Here is a 17,903-nt window from a genome sequence, read left to right on the forward strand (position 1 = left end):
CACCCAAAGTTGGATACCAATGATTTAGAAGAAAAAGAACCAGTGAAGGTGATCAAGAATTGGCTAAAACCAAAATAAAGGGGAAGGGCTACTGACAAGAGTGTAGTGTCTCAGAAAACCCAAGGGTTTTTAAAGGAGAGAATTAAGAATTGTGGAATACTTCGTAGAGGTTAAGTGAGATGAGGACAGAAATGTTCCATATATTTGGCAATTTGGAGATTATTAATAACATTGATAAGAGTAATTTAGTTGTGTGAAGGAAGTGGAAGGTAGAGTGGAGAGGCTGGACAGTGGAGGTGATGACTGGCTGGGGATACCGGGTGGTTAAAACTTGGGAAATTTTGGGTATGAAGCAGAACAGAAAAATAGTTGCAGGCAGATGAAGAATAAAGGAGGTCTTTTTAAGATGTGAAATAGTAGAATATATCTGTGTGTTTATGGGAATGATCCAGGAGAGAGATACCTAGGAAGGTGAGAAGGGGTAGAATCCAGAGAATATACGGAGAGAATGACCTCTGTTAGAAGATACTTCCTCTGGTCATAGGTGAGAAGATAGGTGCAGATTTAATTAAGTTTTTAAAAAGGATTTTATATGGTGAAAATGGGGGTGGGGACTCCTTTCTGAAGGCATCTTTTTAAAAAAATTTTTGAAGTGAGATCACCAGGTAAAGGTGGGAAGGTTGGGTTTACTGGACAGTGATCTTTTGGTCTTAACTGTTTGTTTCATAACTCTAGGATGAAGAACCCTTTAATCCAGACTATGTAGAAGTGGATAGGATATTGGATGAGTCTCACAGTATTGACAAAGACAATGGAGAGGTGAGTTGGGGCATGGTAGAACATTAAAGGTCTCAGAGATTTCTACTGCTCTGCTTGCTCATCCTTTATTATGAAGATATGGCTGAGAAATTCCTTAGACAAAAAGGTATTTTTGAGTTTTTCTGAGGCCTCCTTAGAATGATACTGGGAAGATAAAGGAATAGGGCGAGAGGCTAAAAGGAAAGCTTCTCATAATGTCAAACATCTGAGCGCTATAAGTACCAGGAGCTATATTAACAAGTACTCCTTCACCTTGATCTTGTTTTCTCTTAGATTTTATATGGGAGACCCCTGACGTCCGGTTAAGGGTTAGAGAAGGGGAGAGGAATAGGGATACTTCACAAATCTCCATATTTATAAATATAAAAATGCCTCCACAGACTCCTAGCTTTCTTCATGTTGCTGAGAGTTACTTTTTGAACTTACCATCAATTGAATGCATTTTCATTTATCATTAAAACCAATCTACTGCATTTGAATCTGTACTTTCAAACAGACTATGGAATTGCACTCCCACAGATTCACATTCAGTAGATCTCTAGGCGGGACCCAGAGATCTGGATTTTTAAGTTGTTCTCCAAGAGATTGTCAAACATAGCTTGATTTGGGAATCACTGCACTAAAGCTCTGTTAGCAGATTTTGCATGTGCTAAAACTAACCTGTTGATACAGTTTCATAAATCACTTTTTTCATTTTCCAAATAAGTTGAAAAGATCTAAGCCACCAGTGAATTCAACATTGTGTCTTTTAAATTTATTTCAAACTTACTTAGACTATGAATCACCATTCCCTTAGAAACTATCGCTTTCTTTTCACTTCAACTATAAGTTCTTGGTAGGGCCACATTTCATCAAGTTTTTATCACATCTGACAGTTACTGCTTACCCCGTGACCAGTACAGAACAACAGAACTTAATTAAAATGTCAGTGCCGGTGGTGAGCTAGGCTCACTCACAAGCTAAATGACATGTGTCCATATATCACCCTTATGGGTTCTAAGAATCCAAAGTCTTCCCTTTCTAAAATTCTGTGTTTATTTTAGAAGACTTTAGGGTCATTCAGAACCTTAGATGTCCAAGGCCTATTACAGTTCATTGTCTTCAGATCCTGACAAGCATGCCTCAGAAAACACATTTTCTGCTTTTATGGGTTGGGGTTGGAGTTATTGTTTCTTGTTCATTAGCAGGAGGTGAATGGGGAATGGACCGGTTTTTAGAATGGACACGTTAGCTACTATTAAATTCTTGTCATTTTTAGGATCTCAGCCTTATCAGTCTTGAACATCTTATGCTCTTACCAACATACTTACCACTCTTAAAACAATTGATCTTTGGACTGTGTCGGAAATGGCAAGACAGACGAAAATGTTTTAGTTTCCTGGTGCTATAACTTGTGCTCCAATATTGGATTACAACATTCTGTGAACCCAATTTTCCCCCTCCCCAAAATAAGTTTAATCGGTCATCCTTTTACATGACCTAATAGTGGAAAACAGGATTATAAATAAGTCTTTGGAAAAGTAAGTTATGATGCCGGAAATATGTTACCTGGACAAATGGCTTTATGTAGGAAGTGACCTGTGTCACTATAATTAAAAAAATAGGGAAGGAGCAACTAGATTAATTCTAGGGATTCCTTGATCTGTAATTCTGTTGGGGTGCTTATATCTTCAGACTTCTTGCTGGCTGTTTTAGGGGTATTCTGTGAAGTGGTACTAGAGATTCTTATTGATTACACTAGGCCCCATCTAATCCTTCTTTTTTCTTTTTTTCTTTTTTTTTTTAAGATTTTATTTATTTATTTGACAGACAGAGATCACAATTAGGCAGAGAGGCAGGCAGAGAGAGGGGAAGGGAAGCAGGCTCCCTGCTGAGCAGAGAGCCTGATGTGGGGCTCAATCCCAGGACCCTGGGATCATGACCTGAGCCGAAGGCAGAGGCTTTAACCCACGGAGCCACCAGGTGCCCCTAATCCTTATTTTTTCATATAGACCAAAAATAGAAATGCAGTCAGGGCAGTGATCAATTTGAGTCGTGAGAACAGGAGCCATTTTACCCCAGGTCACTGCCTGTCCCTTTGCAGCAGAACACATATATAGAGCACAGTACTGTAGTTAGATCTTTAGTATTTGCCCCTCCTCTCTTCTCTCTTGTTACCTGTCTTCAGTGACACCTCTCCTAGTTACCTCCTAGCTCACAAGCAAATCTCTTTTCCACCATATGACTGCTTTTTGGAGTAGCAGCTGCACTCAGAGCTACAGAAGCTCAGAAGCCCAGGGATTTCAACTCTGCTTTGCTCTAATGGGTTAATCTGTTCCTCACTTAAGAAAGTAGCCTGGCTTTTACTCTTCCACTGTATTAAATTTGGTGCCAGGATGATAGTATGAAGCAGAGCCCTATCTTTCAGTTTCAACCTAATTCAACATAATGTTGGAAAAGCATTTATTTTATTTTTTGCATTTTCATGGTTGATGAGCATAATGTTTCAGTGCTTAGTGTTCTAGAAACTACTGGGTATAACTTTGCCTCTTAGAACAGATTCTGATAAATTGCCTGGAAAAATGATCCAAGCCACGAATAGTACAGTGCCTCAGCAGGTGAGCCTATGATTGGTGTTCCCAGCCTTTTTTTTTTTTTTTAAAGCACTTTCTAGGTATTAACACTTTGTGATCTGATTCTGTAGTCAAATTCTTACCCTTTGGAGCGCCTGGGTGTCTCAGTTGTTGGGCATCTGCCCTCGGCTCAGGTCATGATCCCAGGGCCCTGGGATCGAGCCCCACGTCAGGCTCCCTGCGGGAAGCCTGCTTTCCCTCTCCCACTCCCCCTGCTTATGTTCTTGCTCTCACTGTCTCTCTCTCTGTCAAATAAATCAATAAAATCTTTAAAAAAAAATTCTTACCCTTTAATAACAGCAGAGAACACAGAATCAGTTTATTAAGGCTTTAGCTTTTTCTCTCCTAGCCTGTAATTTATTACCTGGTGAAATGGTGCTCACTGCCCTATGAGGATAGTACGTGGGAGCTGAAAGAGGATGTTGATGAGGGCAAGATTCGAGAATTTAAACGGATTCAGTCAAGACACCCAGAACTCAAAAGAGTAGTAAGTACATTTGCAATTAGAATGTAAAATCCATGTAGATAATGTTTTAACTTTTATTTATAGAAGTTTATGTTGTTGTTTTAGCGTTTATTATAGAAATTTTCAAACATATACAAAAGTAAAAGAAATAGTATAGTGTACTAATTTCCAGATTATTTTAAAGCAAATCCTAGATTCCTTTACTTCATCTGTAAGTATTTCAGTGTTTATGTCCAAAGGTAAAACCACTTTTATACCTGAGAAAATTTAACCATTTCTAAATATCAACAAATAACGAATTGCTATATGTATTTCCCTGATTGTCTTCTAATTTTTGTTAAATTGTTTGGATTGGATTTTGAATAAAGGTCTATTTAGTGCTGTCAGTTAATGTGTCTCAAATGTCTCTTAATTTTAGTTTCCCCCTACTTTATAATTTCTCTTGAAGAAATCAGGTGGTTTGTTCTCTAGGGTTTTCCATAGTCTGAAGTTTACCAGTTACACCCCTCTTGGAAGCTTCTAATGTGTTCTCTGTTCTTTATCATTTTACGTAAATGTGGTGTCCACTGGAACTTTTTAGCACTGTGCTTAATATAGTAGCCAGTAGCTACATTTCACATGCTCAGTAATCACATTTGGCTAGTGTCTGATGTAAAACATCATCATAGTTCCACTAGGTATCACTCTTCTAAAGGCTTGATCAAATGGGGAAGGGAGACACTAAATCTATTTCATAGGTGATTCTATCAGGTTGTCTTTTGTGATATTATTAGTCATTTATGATCATTGCCTCGGCCTATTCTTAAAGATCTCAAAATGATGTTATTTTAATTATATCATGTTTTTATTTATTAGCTAGAATCTCCTATAAAAGGAAATAATGATTCATGTACTGTTTGGTTACTCTGAGGTACAGATGATATAGGAAAAGAAGATAAATGTTTTGTTTTCTTTCTTTGTTTCCCAGATATCAAAATAATGAAGTAGTTCTCTTACATTCTCCAAAAGTGACCAGTGGTTTTGCTTTTCCTCTTTTTTTTAAGTTTCTTGAACTTTATTTTAGTTTAAACTTTATTACGAACTCATAAATTTGAATATATTTTAAATGTTTTTAATCCATGTTTTTTAATCGATTTTAGCTCCTAGAACTCCCTAGTAAGTTTGCCTAATTTTGTTAGTGTCTTCAGCCCACTTACTCAAATTTTCTCTTTTGTAGAATCGTCCACAGGCAAGTGCCTGGAAGAAGTTGGAGCTGTCACATGAGTATAAAAACAGAAACCAGTTACGGGAATATCAGTTGGAAGGGGTCAACTGGCTGCTCTTTAATTGGTATAACAGGTACAGAAAAGAGTAGGCCCATGAGATGTAGGCTTGGCCTGGAATTATTTTTATCTGTTTTCTGTTGAAAGAGTTCCTTTTTACGTATTTTTTAAAAAGATGTATCTTTTGACATGCTTTTTTTTTTCCATGATGAATCTTCAGGCAGAACTGTATCCTGGCTGATGAGATGGGACTGGGCAAAACTATCCAGTCCATTGCCTTCTTGCAGGAGGTTTATAATGTGGGCATCCATGGCCCCTTCCTGGTCATTGCCCCACTGTCCACAATTACTAACTGGGAGCGAGAATTCAATACATGGACAGAAATGAACACTATTGTATACCATGGCAGCCTGGCCAGCCGTCAGATGATTCAGCAATATGAAATGTACTGCAAAGATTCACGGGTGAGTTGTAGGTCATGGGAATGTAATGGTTCAGAGAGAGAAGGCCAAGATACCTGGTATTTTAGAGGCTTTTATAAGAATAAAAGACTAGTATTGAGATTTTCTGAAGTGACATACGGCATTTTGTCTAAATTGCACAGGGAATTTTTTCTTTGACTTTTGTTCTTTTGATCCAGTGGACATATTGATCCAGTGAAAGTTCTGACTATTTATGAATGCATGCATTTTAAATAGAATTTTATTGGCATTGATGAATTTTCATCAAGAAGTATTGAGGTGATGAACTTAAGCCACTTCCTCTCTTTTTTTTTAAGACTACTAAAATTTTTCATTCAGATTGGTTCCTTTGTTCTATACAAATTTGAAAATACAAATTTGAATCATTCATCCTTTCTTAGTCATATTTGCTGCTTTTAATTTTGTTAAACTGATTCAATTCTCCTGTCCGTTTTTTAAAAAAAAATTTTTTTTAAGATTTTATTTATTTATTTGACAGAGAGAGATCACAAGTAGGCAGAGAGGCAGGCAGTGGCGGGAAGTGGGGGGAAGCAGGCTCTCTGCTGAGCAGAGAACCTGATGCGGGACTTGATCCCAGGACCCTGAGATCATGACCTGAGCCGAAGGCAGAGGTTTAACCCACTGAGCCACCCAGGCACCCCTCTCCTGTCCATTTTTAGACAGTAAGGGATATTACCTGTTTCACTTTCAGTCTTGTCTTGTATATTTCAACAGTGCCCAACATTTGTGGATTTCAGTGTTAACTACCAAAAGATCTAGATCTGAGATAAATGAGCTAGACACACAGCAGAGTCGAAAGTGTCTAGCTTTATATAGTGAGGTCTGTCGTTTTCCCAAGAACTTGATAGCTTGAGGAGACATTGTATCTTAGATTCAGTGATTTGGCACTATTTATCGGGAAAATACACAGCAGCAGAGATGGGTGGTGGTGCTGTTTGTATTTCCTACTAAGCCTGCTTGAATATAGAAAATAGAATGTGTAATGCAGAAGAGGTCCCCATTTAGGGACGTTAGGCTTTTTTAACTTTATTGCCTTCATGCTTAGGGGCGCCTCATCCCAGGAGCATACAAGTTTGATGCCCTGATCACCACTTTTGAGATGATTTTGTCAGACTGTCCTGAGCTTCGTGAGATTGAATGGCGTTGTGTCATCATTGATGAGGCCCATCGGCTAAAGAACCGTAATTGCAAGCTGCTTGATAGCCTCAAGCACATGGACCTGGTGAGTTCCTCATGTTGACTTATGGGCGGAAATACCTGGAATTAAAATAATCCTAATTCCCTGTGGAATTAATGTAACAAATTTAGCAGAGAAAAAACATCAGGCTCTTACTATTGGGTGGTGGGTATGGCCTATGGGAATGGACATCTGAAAGTCATATAAAAGTCCTATAAACTTTAGAATTAGAAGATAGTTGTATGTTAGCAGTTCTTAATCAGGTGGAGAGGTGGGATACGATATTAGTTACTTAGTGCGACATAATGAATACCCTAAAACTTGGTGGCTTAAAACAACAACTGTTATTTTTTATGATTCTCTAGGTTAGCAACTTGGGCTGGGCACAGCTAGGCCATCCCTTTTAGTGGTCTTGCCTGTAGTCAGTAATGTGGCTGCTGCTGGCAGTTGGTGGGCTCCTGGGTCATCTACCATATGACCTGTCATCCTCCAGTAGGCCAGACTTTGCTTCTTGATGTGGTAGAATCAGGGTAGTATCCAGAGAGGGCAAAGGCAGAAGTTGCAAGGCCTTTGAGGTATACGCTCTGAAACTCACACAATATCACTTCTGCTACATTCTCTTTGTCAGAGCAAGCCACAAGGCAAGCCCAGATTCAAGGGGTGAACCTTGATAGGAGGAACTACAAAGAATTAATGGCCATATTTAATCCAGCACAGGTACATTCCCTAGAGGGGGACATACTAGGCTATCTGTGGGGAGTTGAGTGTGGAAAGGCCTATGTAATTGCAAAAAAAACCCCATATTTTTAAATATTTCTTTATTTGCTTATAATCTTAATATTTAAATTCTTGTTAAATAATATCAAGGCTTTGGTTTTTTGTTTTTTTGTTTTTGTTTTTTTTTTAATGTTTTGTGTTTATCAGAAGAGGGAGCAAGTGAAAGAAAAGATAGTAATCTGGTCCATTCCCATAATTTTATAGATAATGAAATTAAAACTAAAGTTTTATACCTAAGAGAAAACCCCAGAAGTCCTTTATGTTTTTGAGTTTTACCATTTTTTTGTTTTCTCCATTTCTAGGAACACAAAGTGCTACTCACAGGAACACCATTGCAAAATACTGTGGAGGAACTGTTCAGCTTGCTTCATTTCTTGGAACCTTCACAGTTTCCTTCAGAGTCAGAGTTCCTCAAGGATTTTGGGGATCTCAAGACAGAGGAGCAGGTAGGAAGTCTATCTGGACAAAAAAGGTAATGTTTGTACTAGGCACACCTTTGTTGCGGTGGACCATGAGGACCTCTCTGAAGTCCTTATAACCTTGTGCCTGCATCATTTGTGGCATTGTACAAAATCCACATTTTTCAGATAACGGAAAGCTCTCATTGTATTCCTTCGTGTTTCCATGTAATATGAGAATGTTTGTCTAATAGTTTTTATTTATTTTCTCTCCTGTATTGGGCACAGGTTCAAAAGCTACAGGCCATTCTGAAGCCAATGATGCTAAGAAGACTCAAAGAGGATGTTGAAAAAAATCTGGCACCCAAACAGGAAACTATCATTGAAGTAGAGTTGACCAACATCCAGAAGAAATATTACCGGGCTATTCTGGAGAAGAATTTCTCCTTCCTTTCCAAAGGGGCAGGTCATACAAACATGCCTAATCTACTCAATACAATGATGGAGTTGCGCAAATGCTGCAACCACCCGTATCTCATCAATGGTGAGAGAGTTCTGGACAATACCTGCATTTCTATATCGCATGCGTTTACTTGCAAATAATATCCCTGAAGAACAGTGGATATGTTGACTGATTTGGGAGGAAAGGGATTCTTCTTATAAAACAATTTTTTTTTAAGACTTTAAGATTTTTTTTTTATTTTCGAGAGAGAGAGAGCACACCTGTGCTGGGGAAAGGGAGAGTAGCAGACTTCCTGCTGAGTGAAGAGCCTGATGTGTGGCTCATCTTATGACCCTGAGGTCATGACCTGAGCCAAAATCAAGAGTTGGACACTTAACCAACTGAGCCACCCAAGCACCCCTTACTTACTTACTTACTTATTTATTTAAGACTTTATTCATTTGAGAGAGAAAGAAGGCAAGCACGAGGGGGAGCGTGGGAAGGGCAGAGAGAGAGGGAGAAGCAGACTCCCTGCTGAGCAGGGAACCCGATTCGTGGCTTGATCCTAGAACCCTGGACTTATGACCTGTGCCAAAGACAAGATACCCAGCTGAGCCACCCAGGCACCCTCAAGCACCCCTCTTCTAAAAAAAAAACCAAACAATTCTTATGTGGAATGTCTTTCTCTAGTCCTTCCCCCTTGATCCTGCATAATATATGGGATTTGCTGTGTAGAATGTCATGAACAAGAACTCAAGTCATTCTGTGTTCTGGATAAATGTCCTCATCAGTACTCCATTTTGTAGTTTCTGTTTTGGATGCCAGTAGGGTGGTGATAGTTCTTTGCATGTACTGTCCTAGTCCTCGTTGTTACAGATGTTTTATCCAATTACAATCTTAAGTCTAACTTATTTGCAGTATTTTGTATAACACAGTCGAAGATGATTTCGGATTTTTTGGGTGCCGAAATTCTCTGTGAGGAAAATGTTTATTTCAAGTCAGATTACTTTTCTTTGCTTCCCATCTCACCATCAAGTATGATTTTTCTTTTGGTAGGTGCAGAAGAAAAAATCCTAACAGAATTTCGAGAAGCTTGCCATATTATACCTCATGACTTCCACTTGCAGGCCATGGTTCGTTCAGCTGGCAAACTCGTTCTTATTGACAAGTTACTTCCAAAACTTAAAGCTGGTGGCCATAAGGTTCTGATCTTCTCCCAGATGGTACGCTGCCTAGATATTCTAGAGGATTATCTAATCCAGAGGAGGTGAGAAAAGTGTCATCCCTTGCCTTGTGTTTATTGTAGCTTCATAAAACTGCAGAGTAGGAGGGTCTGGGTTTAATTAAAGTTGGTCAGGACCAGGATAAAAGAAGTACTTAAGATTCTCAACTTTCTGTTTAGGTCTTTGGTCAACTAGAGAGATGGAATTACCGATACTGATCCTAATCTGCTTTTTCGGTTTCTTTTTTTGCTTAACTAGTTGTTTTTTTTTTCTGTAACTGCCATTCAGGTACCTATATGAACGTATTGATGGGCGAGTCAGAGGTAACCTTCGACAGGCAGCTATTGACCGCTTCAGCAAGCCTGACTCGGACCGCTTTGTCTTCTTACTGTGTACCCGGGCTGGTGGACTTGGTATTAATCTCACAGCTGCTGATACCTGCATCATCTTTGATTCAGACTGGAATCCACAAAATGACCTGCAGGTAGAGGAAATCTTTGTCTTAAGGACTAACTGCTTAACCTAAGAGGTTTTGCAACAGGATCCGGATCTGTTAGACTTGTACATCAAAGAGTATGGAATTGTTTCCTTATTTTAAGGGTGGCAGTCTCCATGAGAGGTTAGGAAATTTTTTCCATAAAGGGCCAGATTGTAGATCTTTTGGGCTTTGGGAACTATATGGTCTCTGTTGTAACTATTCATCTCTGCTCTTGGAGTACAAAAGCAGCCATAGACCATATATAGATGAATGGGTGGGGTTACATTTCACCAAATGCACAGTGGCTGTGCAGCCTATAGCTTACAGACCCCCGGTGTACTTGCTGGGACAATAATTTCATCTTAAAATTGACTTTTGGTTTTGAGTTGATCTCATGGCTGCTTTGTAGATATGAATTGGTATTTTGAATCACAGGTCTCTTCCCGCCGCTGCCCCACGCCCCAATTTTATGTCATCTTTGCCCTTTCTTTCCATTTCTTTTTAACCAGGCCCAGGCACGGTGTCATCGAATTGGGCAGAGCAAAGCTGTGAAGGTGTACCGTCTCATCACTCGTAATTCTTATGAGAGAGAGATGTTTGATAAGGCTAGCCTCAAGTTGGGATTGGATAAGGCTGTGCTTCAGTCCATGAGTGGTCGAGATGGCAACATAACCGGAGTGAGTCCTCTTAATCTATAGATATGTTTGTAGCTGGTCATAGTGATAGAGGGAGAGAAAGCTGGTTTTTGCACGGGAATATGACCACCTACTTTGGATTTCTTAAAATATTTCTTAAAACATAATGAACTAAGTTATTATATAGTTAGATAATATTCTCTTTTTAGTTTTTTCATTTTTCTATTGGATTTTGCAGATCCAACAGTTCTCCAAGAAGGAGATTGAAGATCTCTTACGAAAAGGGGCATATGCAGCCATAATGGAAGAAGATGATGAGGGCTCCAAGTTTTGTGAAGAAGACATTGACCAGATCTTGTTAAGACGAACCACAACCATCACCATTGAGTCTGAAGGAAAGGGTTCGACCTTTGCCAAGGTATGTTCTGTCTGTGCCAAATTAAGGAAAAGGAGATAGAGACTGCAGTCTCCTAGAATTTAAATTATTTTTTTCTTAAGGATTTTATTTATTTGACAGAGAGAAAGACAGGCAGAAAGGGAACACAAGTAGGGGGAGTGGGAGAGGGAGAAGCCGGCTTCCCACAGAGCAGGGAACCCCACACAGGGCTCGATCCCAGGACCCTGGGATTATGACCTGAGCTGAAGGCAGATGCTTAACAACTGAGCCTCCCAGGCGCCCCTAGAATTGAAATCTATTTTTAAAATATAGTTACTGGTTTCCCACTGCTCAGAAAAGTGTTGTAGTTAACTTTACTTTGTTCTTTTGTTCTCACTAGGCAAGCTTTGTTGCTTCTGAAAATAGGACTGATATTTCTCTAGATGACCCCAACTTTTGGCAGAAGTGGGCCAAAAAGGCTGACCTGGACATGGATCTACTTAATAGTAAGGTAGGCTTCCTTTTCTTTTAGGGGGGAAGTATTATAGAAGACATATTACTTTCAGGAGACTTTGTAGCTGCTCTGATTCTTTGATGCTGACCTTGGATTATGATGGTATATTGTATATAAGAGCCATTGTAAAAACTTTCTGTATGGGAAGTCCCAGAAAACTGCTTAGATTATCTACCACTTAACTTCGTTTCTGAGTCCTATATTTTGCCTGTCCTAAAAAAAATCTCTCTTAGAGTATCCACAAATGTTATATCCAAGGCTATTTCAGTCCGTAACTGTGTTAATTCCTTTCCCATAGCCTTGTCATGAAGAGAGTTACCCTTCTCCTTCTGTTCTCTGTATAGAATAATTTGGTGATTGACACACCTAGAGTACGAAAACAGACCCGCCACTTCAGCACTCTGAAAGATGATGACCTAGTGGAATTCTCTGATTTGGAAAGTGAAGATGACGAGCGTCCACGCTCTCGCCGACATGACCGTCATCATACCTATGGGCGCACTGACTGCTTTCGGGTGGAAAAGCACCTATTGGTATATGGGTAAGAACCACCTTGCCATTAGAGGTAGTGTATTTCCATCCTAATGGACACTCTATTTGCCTTTCAAATTGGAGGCTGTGACCAAAGAGGGGATAATGGAAAAGCTTTATTCTGTTACCATGTTTTTCCCCAGATGTTTTTGTCTCCTACCTTTTGGCAGTCCCCAGGAAAATACTACTACAGTTTTCTGTTTTTCTAGTTGGGGACGGTGGCGAGATATTTTGTCTCATGGACGTTTCAAGCGACGTATGACTGAACGAGATGTGGAGACAATTTGCCGGGCCATCCTTGTATACTGTCTTCTGCACTATCGTGGGGATGAAAATATCAAAGGCTTCATTTGGGACTTGATTAGTCCTGCTGAAAACGGCAAGACAAAAGAATTGCAGAATCATTCAGGTAATTATCAACTCTTTACTTTTCATATTTCTATTGGTTACCTAATCTTTTTCAGGTCCAAGGGTTTTTCTCAATCCAAGTCTTCAATTTCTCCCCTTTCCCAGGTCTGTCTATCCCTGTGCCCCGTGGACGCAAGGGGAAAAAAGTAAAGTCACAAAGCACTTTTGATATCCATAAGGCAGATTGGATCCGGAAATATAATCCTGATACTCTGTTCCAAGATGAGAGTTATAAGAAGCATTTAAAACATCAGTGTAACAAGTAAGGATAGAAATTAACAAAGACCAAAGCATTTTCCACCTCATAGTTTCTGCATTATTACTGAGCCAGCTTTTCTTCCCTCCCTTTTAGGGTGCTATTGCGGGTACGAATGCTGTATTATCTGAGGCAGGAGGTTATTGGAGACCAGGCAGAGAAGGTGTTAGGGGGTGCCATTGCCAGGTACAGTTATGCTGTATTTTTCTTTATGTATTTCTCTTTATGCCCTGCCTTATTCCAGAAAAGATTGGTTTATGTATTTCAGTCTGTACTATCTTTGGAATAACTGGTAATTAAGATCTGTGTATCAGGTCTTTGATCCTATGCTTGATACCCGTGGAAGGAATTTGGCAGATCCAGGAGCATTTTAAATTACTGGATAAAAGAAGATACCTATAATAATCTTTCCAAGGATTGTCATTTTAATTCCCTTCATTGCTTTGCTATTTCTGCTCTTTTATACCTTTAGTGAGATTGACATATGGTTCCCAGTAGTGGATCAGCTGGAGGTTCCAACAACATGGTGGGACAGTGAGGCTGACAAGTCCCTGCTCATTGGAGTCTTTAAGCATGGTGGGTACCTTTCCTTAGTTTATTCCTTTCCTATTGTGGACTTATTTCCACAGATGGAACATGTAGCAAAACGTTCATGGCCAATAACTGAGTTCTCTGATTGATCTTTAATAAAATTATGTTTGAATAAGAAACTAGTTCTTAAATATCCACAGCAAAGCAATTAGTTCCTATAAATAGATGTTTAGAAAGGCTGGATGGATAGTTAAATCCTAAGGTGGGGTGTTTCCCATCTGTTCTCTAACCTGTGTTAACAGTCTGTATGTTATGCATCTCAGTTAAGGTTTCACAAATCAGGGGAGGTAATATATGGCCACTCTTATTAATAATAACCATGCTTAATTTGTGTGAAATTGTTCTATTTATGTAGCATCCTGTTTGTCTAAATATTCAACACACATTCTGATGGAAGTGTGAACTACAGTGAGATAAAAAATAAAGTACAAAAAGCAGGAGTACTCCCTTTTCAGTCTAGCTTAATAACAAACAAATCCTAGGTATTAAAAGCAGTGAGTGCTAACCAACTTCCAGCTCAGTGACTTAGTGAATTCAAATATCATTTCTTTTTTAAAATACTTCTCTATTTCTATAAAATAAAAATAATGGCACTTGAACCACATGTTTTCCTGAACTTTGATGGATAAGAAAAACTGTGAACATTTTCTAGTCTTAAATTTACTTTTGAGGGTCACCTCACTCAGTTATTAAGTATCTGCCTTTGGCTTGGGTCATGATCTCGGGATCCTGGGATCAAACCCTGCATCAGGCTGCCCGCTCGGCGGGAAGCCTGCTTCTCCCTCTCCCATACTCCTGCTTGTGTTCCCTCTCTTGCTATATCTCTCTCTGTCAAATAAATAAAATCTTTGAAAAAAAAATTAACTTTTGAGACAAGGAGGTTTAGAAGGGTCCACATAGGGTGCCTGGGTGGCTCAATGGGTTAAAGCCTCTGCCTTCGGCTCAGGTCGTGATCCCAGGGTCCTGGGATTGAGCCCCGCATCGGGCTCTCTGCTCAGCAGGGAGCCTGCTTCCTTTCCTCTCTCTGCCTGCCTCTCTGCCTACCTGTGATCTCTGTCTGTCAAATAAATAAATAAAACCTTTAAAAAAAAAAAAGAGTCCACACATCCTGAATTGTGTTTATTCACTCACTCATTCATTCATTCATTCATTCAGTATTTATCACATAGTCAGTGCCTGTTTGTTTGCAGGTGTTTCTTACCCTTTATTTGAAAATGTGTGGCTTGGCCCTAAATTATTGTACTTGTTTCATTTGCCCAACTGTGTAGTATGAATGATAACAGAAGAATTACTGGTTAAATGGCTATGTAAATCTGCCACCATTCTATAAATATTCTGATCAAATTCCTATCTTTCACAACTAGTGATAAAACTTTGTAATTGCTATAGAACTATTCAATATAGTAATAAAACCCATCAGCTGTCCAAGTTAATATTTTGCATTATGAGTAAAGTAGCTCATATATTTGAATTATTCCAACACACTTTAGGCAAAGTTAATCTTTTCTTTGGCTTATGGTCTTTTTTTTCCCTAGGCTATGAGAAATACAATACTATGAGGGCAGACCCAGCCTTATGCTTCCTGGAAAAGGCTGGTCGACCAGATGACAAAGCCATTGCAGCAGAACACCGAGTGTTGGATAATTTCTCTGACATAGTAGAAGGGTAAGCATTGGTGTTTAGTTCTCTTGATGTTCTGAGTCTACCCTTTGAAGGCTCTTAGTTGCTTATACATAGAGATAACATAATTCTTGACTAAACCCATTGGTATTCTTAATACTCATTAATGATAGATTCTTAACAAAGAGTGGGACCAGCAGAAAGGACTCCATAAACTAGGCTAAAACAACACATTTGCCATAAGATGCAACCAAGGGTGAAAATGAATGTTACTCCCAAATGGCTTATTTGATGTTCCGTTCAGTTTTTTTGTTGTTGTTTTTTTGGGGGCAATATTTATCTGTACAGCCACAGTAGCTGAAAGGACAACTAAACTGGTTGTCTTGAAAGATAACCATGCACTCTTCTGTGTCACTTACGTGGTAGAGCCTCAGGATATTTTAGCCCTGGTTTATCATCTTCCAACGGTGGCTGACACATAACAGGCATATACTCTGTCTGGATACATGCCTCAGTGATGAGTTGCCATGCTAATACTGAGTCACCAAGTAGGGCAATGTTGCCTTAGCTTGGGTGCCAGTGAGTTTAACAAAACTTCTCATGTGGAGACCTGAGGGGCATGTGAAATATTTGGCTTAGTCCAAGAATACTCATGCACTCGGCAGTTGAGAGATTTCTCTTTGATGATCACAGTCTTAGTTTGCTTAGTGCAGGACCCTCAAAGGAAATTGGTTCGGTTATTCATCACAAATCATTTATTATGTAACTCTTCTACTCAGTAGAGCAAAATAAAACAAGCAAACATGGACTATTCAAATGTAACAATAATAGTAAGTAGGAAGGAGGGGAAGAATAGGTAAACAATGAAAAGGGCTTTGAAAAGAAAGGAAGGATTCTGGCCAAAGTATTTCATTTCAGATTCAACCTGTTTAGAATGGCACTTTGTCACTTTCTTCTCATTCTTCATCTTGTTGGATGCTCTACCTAACTACTCGGAACTTAGCACCTGGCCTGCCATTCCTTTGAGCATGAAGGAAAACTGTGGTTCCATCCTGGATTGTATGTTTGGCCAGGTCTTCATCCTAAATTCCTCTTAGTGAAAGAATATACATTCTTGTTTGTTTGTTTTTTTTTATGCCTTTGGATAATTTTAGGGTTGACTTTGATAAGGATTGCGAAGATCCTGAATATAAACCACTCCAGGGTCCCCCGAAGGACCAAGATGATGAGGTGAGGAATTCTCATTTGAGTGTAGCTTTGCTCTTTTACTAAATAGTTAAGTATTGTCCTATTCCCTGGATTCTGAAGTATATTGATTAATTTATAATATAAGACGGAAAGTAACTACTATTTGAGAATATAAAGTATTCATGGAAAGGATTATAACACCAGCTGGGGGAGACCAGGGATGGCTTTGTGGAGGAGGTGGGACCAAGCTGGATGTTGAAGTACATTATTTGACTGCTAAATTCCTGAGCCCCTTTATTTTTAAGCCTTTAACAGCAAACTGATTTTTTCAGATTCTACTTTCTTATTCCTTTAGTTGGTTGTTTCCATTTTTTGGTGAGGGTTCACTAGAAGTGTTTCTTGATCCCTTTGGTGCCATAGAAGGACACACATAAGAAAGTGATTTCAGAGTGCCAACTTCCCCCCCTTTCCCTCCCCCCTCCATCCTGTGGGGTGGATCTCCTTCTCTAGGGTGATCCCTTGATGATGATGGATGAGGAGATCTCAGTGATTGATGGAGATGAAGGTAAACTTCTAGGTCAACTAGTACAATTTTGTGTGGGGTGGTGGTTTGGGGAATTATTAACTGAATTCTGTCCTATCCTGGGATTTCTAAGAGCTTTGCTTTGGGTTGAAATACTGGTGTTATCTCTACTACCTTTCCTGTACTTCCTATTCATTCTGCTTTGCTTCCCACAGCCCAGGTGACCCAGCAGCCAGGCCATCTCTTCTGGCCTCCAGGCTCTGCTCTGACAGCTAGGCTTCGGCGCCTAGTAACAGCTTATCAGCGCAGCTACAAGAGAGAACAGATGAAGATAGAGGCTGCAGAACGAGGGGACCGGAGACGGCGGCGTTGTGAGGCAGCCTTCAAGCTAAAAGAAATTGCACGGCGGGAGAAACAGCAACGGTAAAGTGTGACTGGGAATTTGGGCTGAGCTTTAAGCTTACCTTTGGCTATGGGTCCTATATTGAAAAAAGCATCTTAGGAAGGATTTATTTGGACTTCCCTACTGAGGGACCATCTTTTTTGCCTTTAGTTGTTACTCCTCTGCAACAAAAAAACCCACAGCTCCTTGGAAGGTCTCTTACATGGCCATTCTCATTGAGTTATTTGCCCATGTATTTTTCCCCTTAGCTGGCTATTCTTAAAATCTTACATGTTATGGAGTACTTCTTAACTATCTCTTCTGCTGTTTTCTGGGCTGTTTTTTGTTTTGGTTTGGGGTTTTTTTACCCCATCTTTCAATTTTTTGTTTATTCAGGTATTCTTATTCACAGTAAGAAGTAACCAGTTTCCCTGTGTTTTTCTGCTCTCTGCTGCCTGACTCCTCTTCCCTTTAGATGGACAAGGCGTGAACAAACTGATTTCTATCGAGTAGTGTCTACCTTTGGTGTGGAGTATGACCCCGATACCATGCAGTTCCATTGGGATCGCTTCCGTACGTTTGCCCGACTGGACAAAAAAACAGACGAAAGCCTTACGAAGTACTTCCATGGCTTTGTGGCCATGTGTCGCCAAGTGTGCCGCCTTCCCCCAGCAGCTGGAGATGGTAAGCCAGACTAGAGAGTCTTGGGTGGGTGGGGATGGATGGCAATAGAACTAACGTGG

At 39.7% G+C, this 17,903-nt stretch overlaps 1 protein-coding gene across 1 annotated transcript in view; it reads left to right on the plus strand.

Annotated features, from left to right (window-relative positions):
• Positions 1-17,903, plus strand: part of CHD8 (chromodomain helicase DNA binding protein 8) — a 46,408-nt gene that overhangs the window by 20,650 nt on the left and 7,855 nt on the right. The window contains exons 11-32 of the mRNA XM_080808321.1: positions 736-819; positions 3,781-3,918; positions 5,114-5,235; positions 5,380-5,623; positions 6,687-6,863; positions 7,898-8,041; positions 8,282-8,537; positions 9,492-9,702; positions 9,947-10,142; positions 10,646-10,813; positions 11,010-11,189; positions 11,548-11,658; positions 12,006-12,202; positions 12,402-12,601; positions 12,706-12,862; positions 12,953-13,042; positions 13,329-13,432; positions 14,983-15,112; positions 16,222-16,297; positions 16,766-16,820; positions 16,994-17,201; positions 17,636-17,844. Of these exons, the coding sequence (XP_080664447.1) occupies positions 736-819; positions 3,781-3,918; positions 5,114-5,235; positions 5,380-5,623; positions 6,687-6,863; positions 7,898-8,041; positions 8,282-8,537; positions 9,492-9,702; positions 9,947-10,142; positions 10,646-10,813; positions 11,010-11,189; positions 11,548-11,658; positions 12,006-12,202; positions 12,402-12,601; positions 12,706-12,862; positions 12,953-13,042; positions 13,329-13,432; positions 14,983-15,112; positions 16,222-16,297; positions 16,766-16,820; positions 16,994-17,201; positions 17,636-17,844 (3,457 nt within the window). The remainder of the gene's footprint in view (positions 1-735; positions 820-3,780; positions 3,919-5,113; positions 5,236-5,379; positions 5,624-6,686; positions 6,864-7,897; positions 8,042-8,281; positions 8,538-9,491; positions 9,703-9,946; positions 10,143-10,645; positions 10,814-11,009; positions 11,190-11,547; positions 11,659-12,005; positions 12,203-12,401; positions 12,602-12,705; positions 12,863-12,952; positions 13,043-13,328; positions 13,433-14,982; positions 15,113-16,221; positions 16,298-16,765; positions 16,821-16,993; positions 17,202-17,635; positions 17,845-17,903) is intronic.

This window comes from Martes martes (genome assembly GCF_963455335.1).
Source record: "Martes martes genome assembly, chromosome: 7".
Taxonomy (NCBI): Eukaryota; Metazoa; Chordata; class Mammalia; order Carnivora; family Mustelidae; genus Martes; species Martes martes.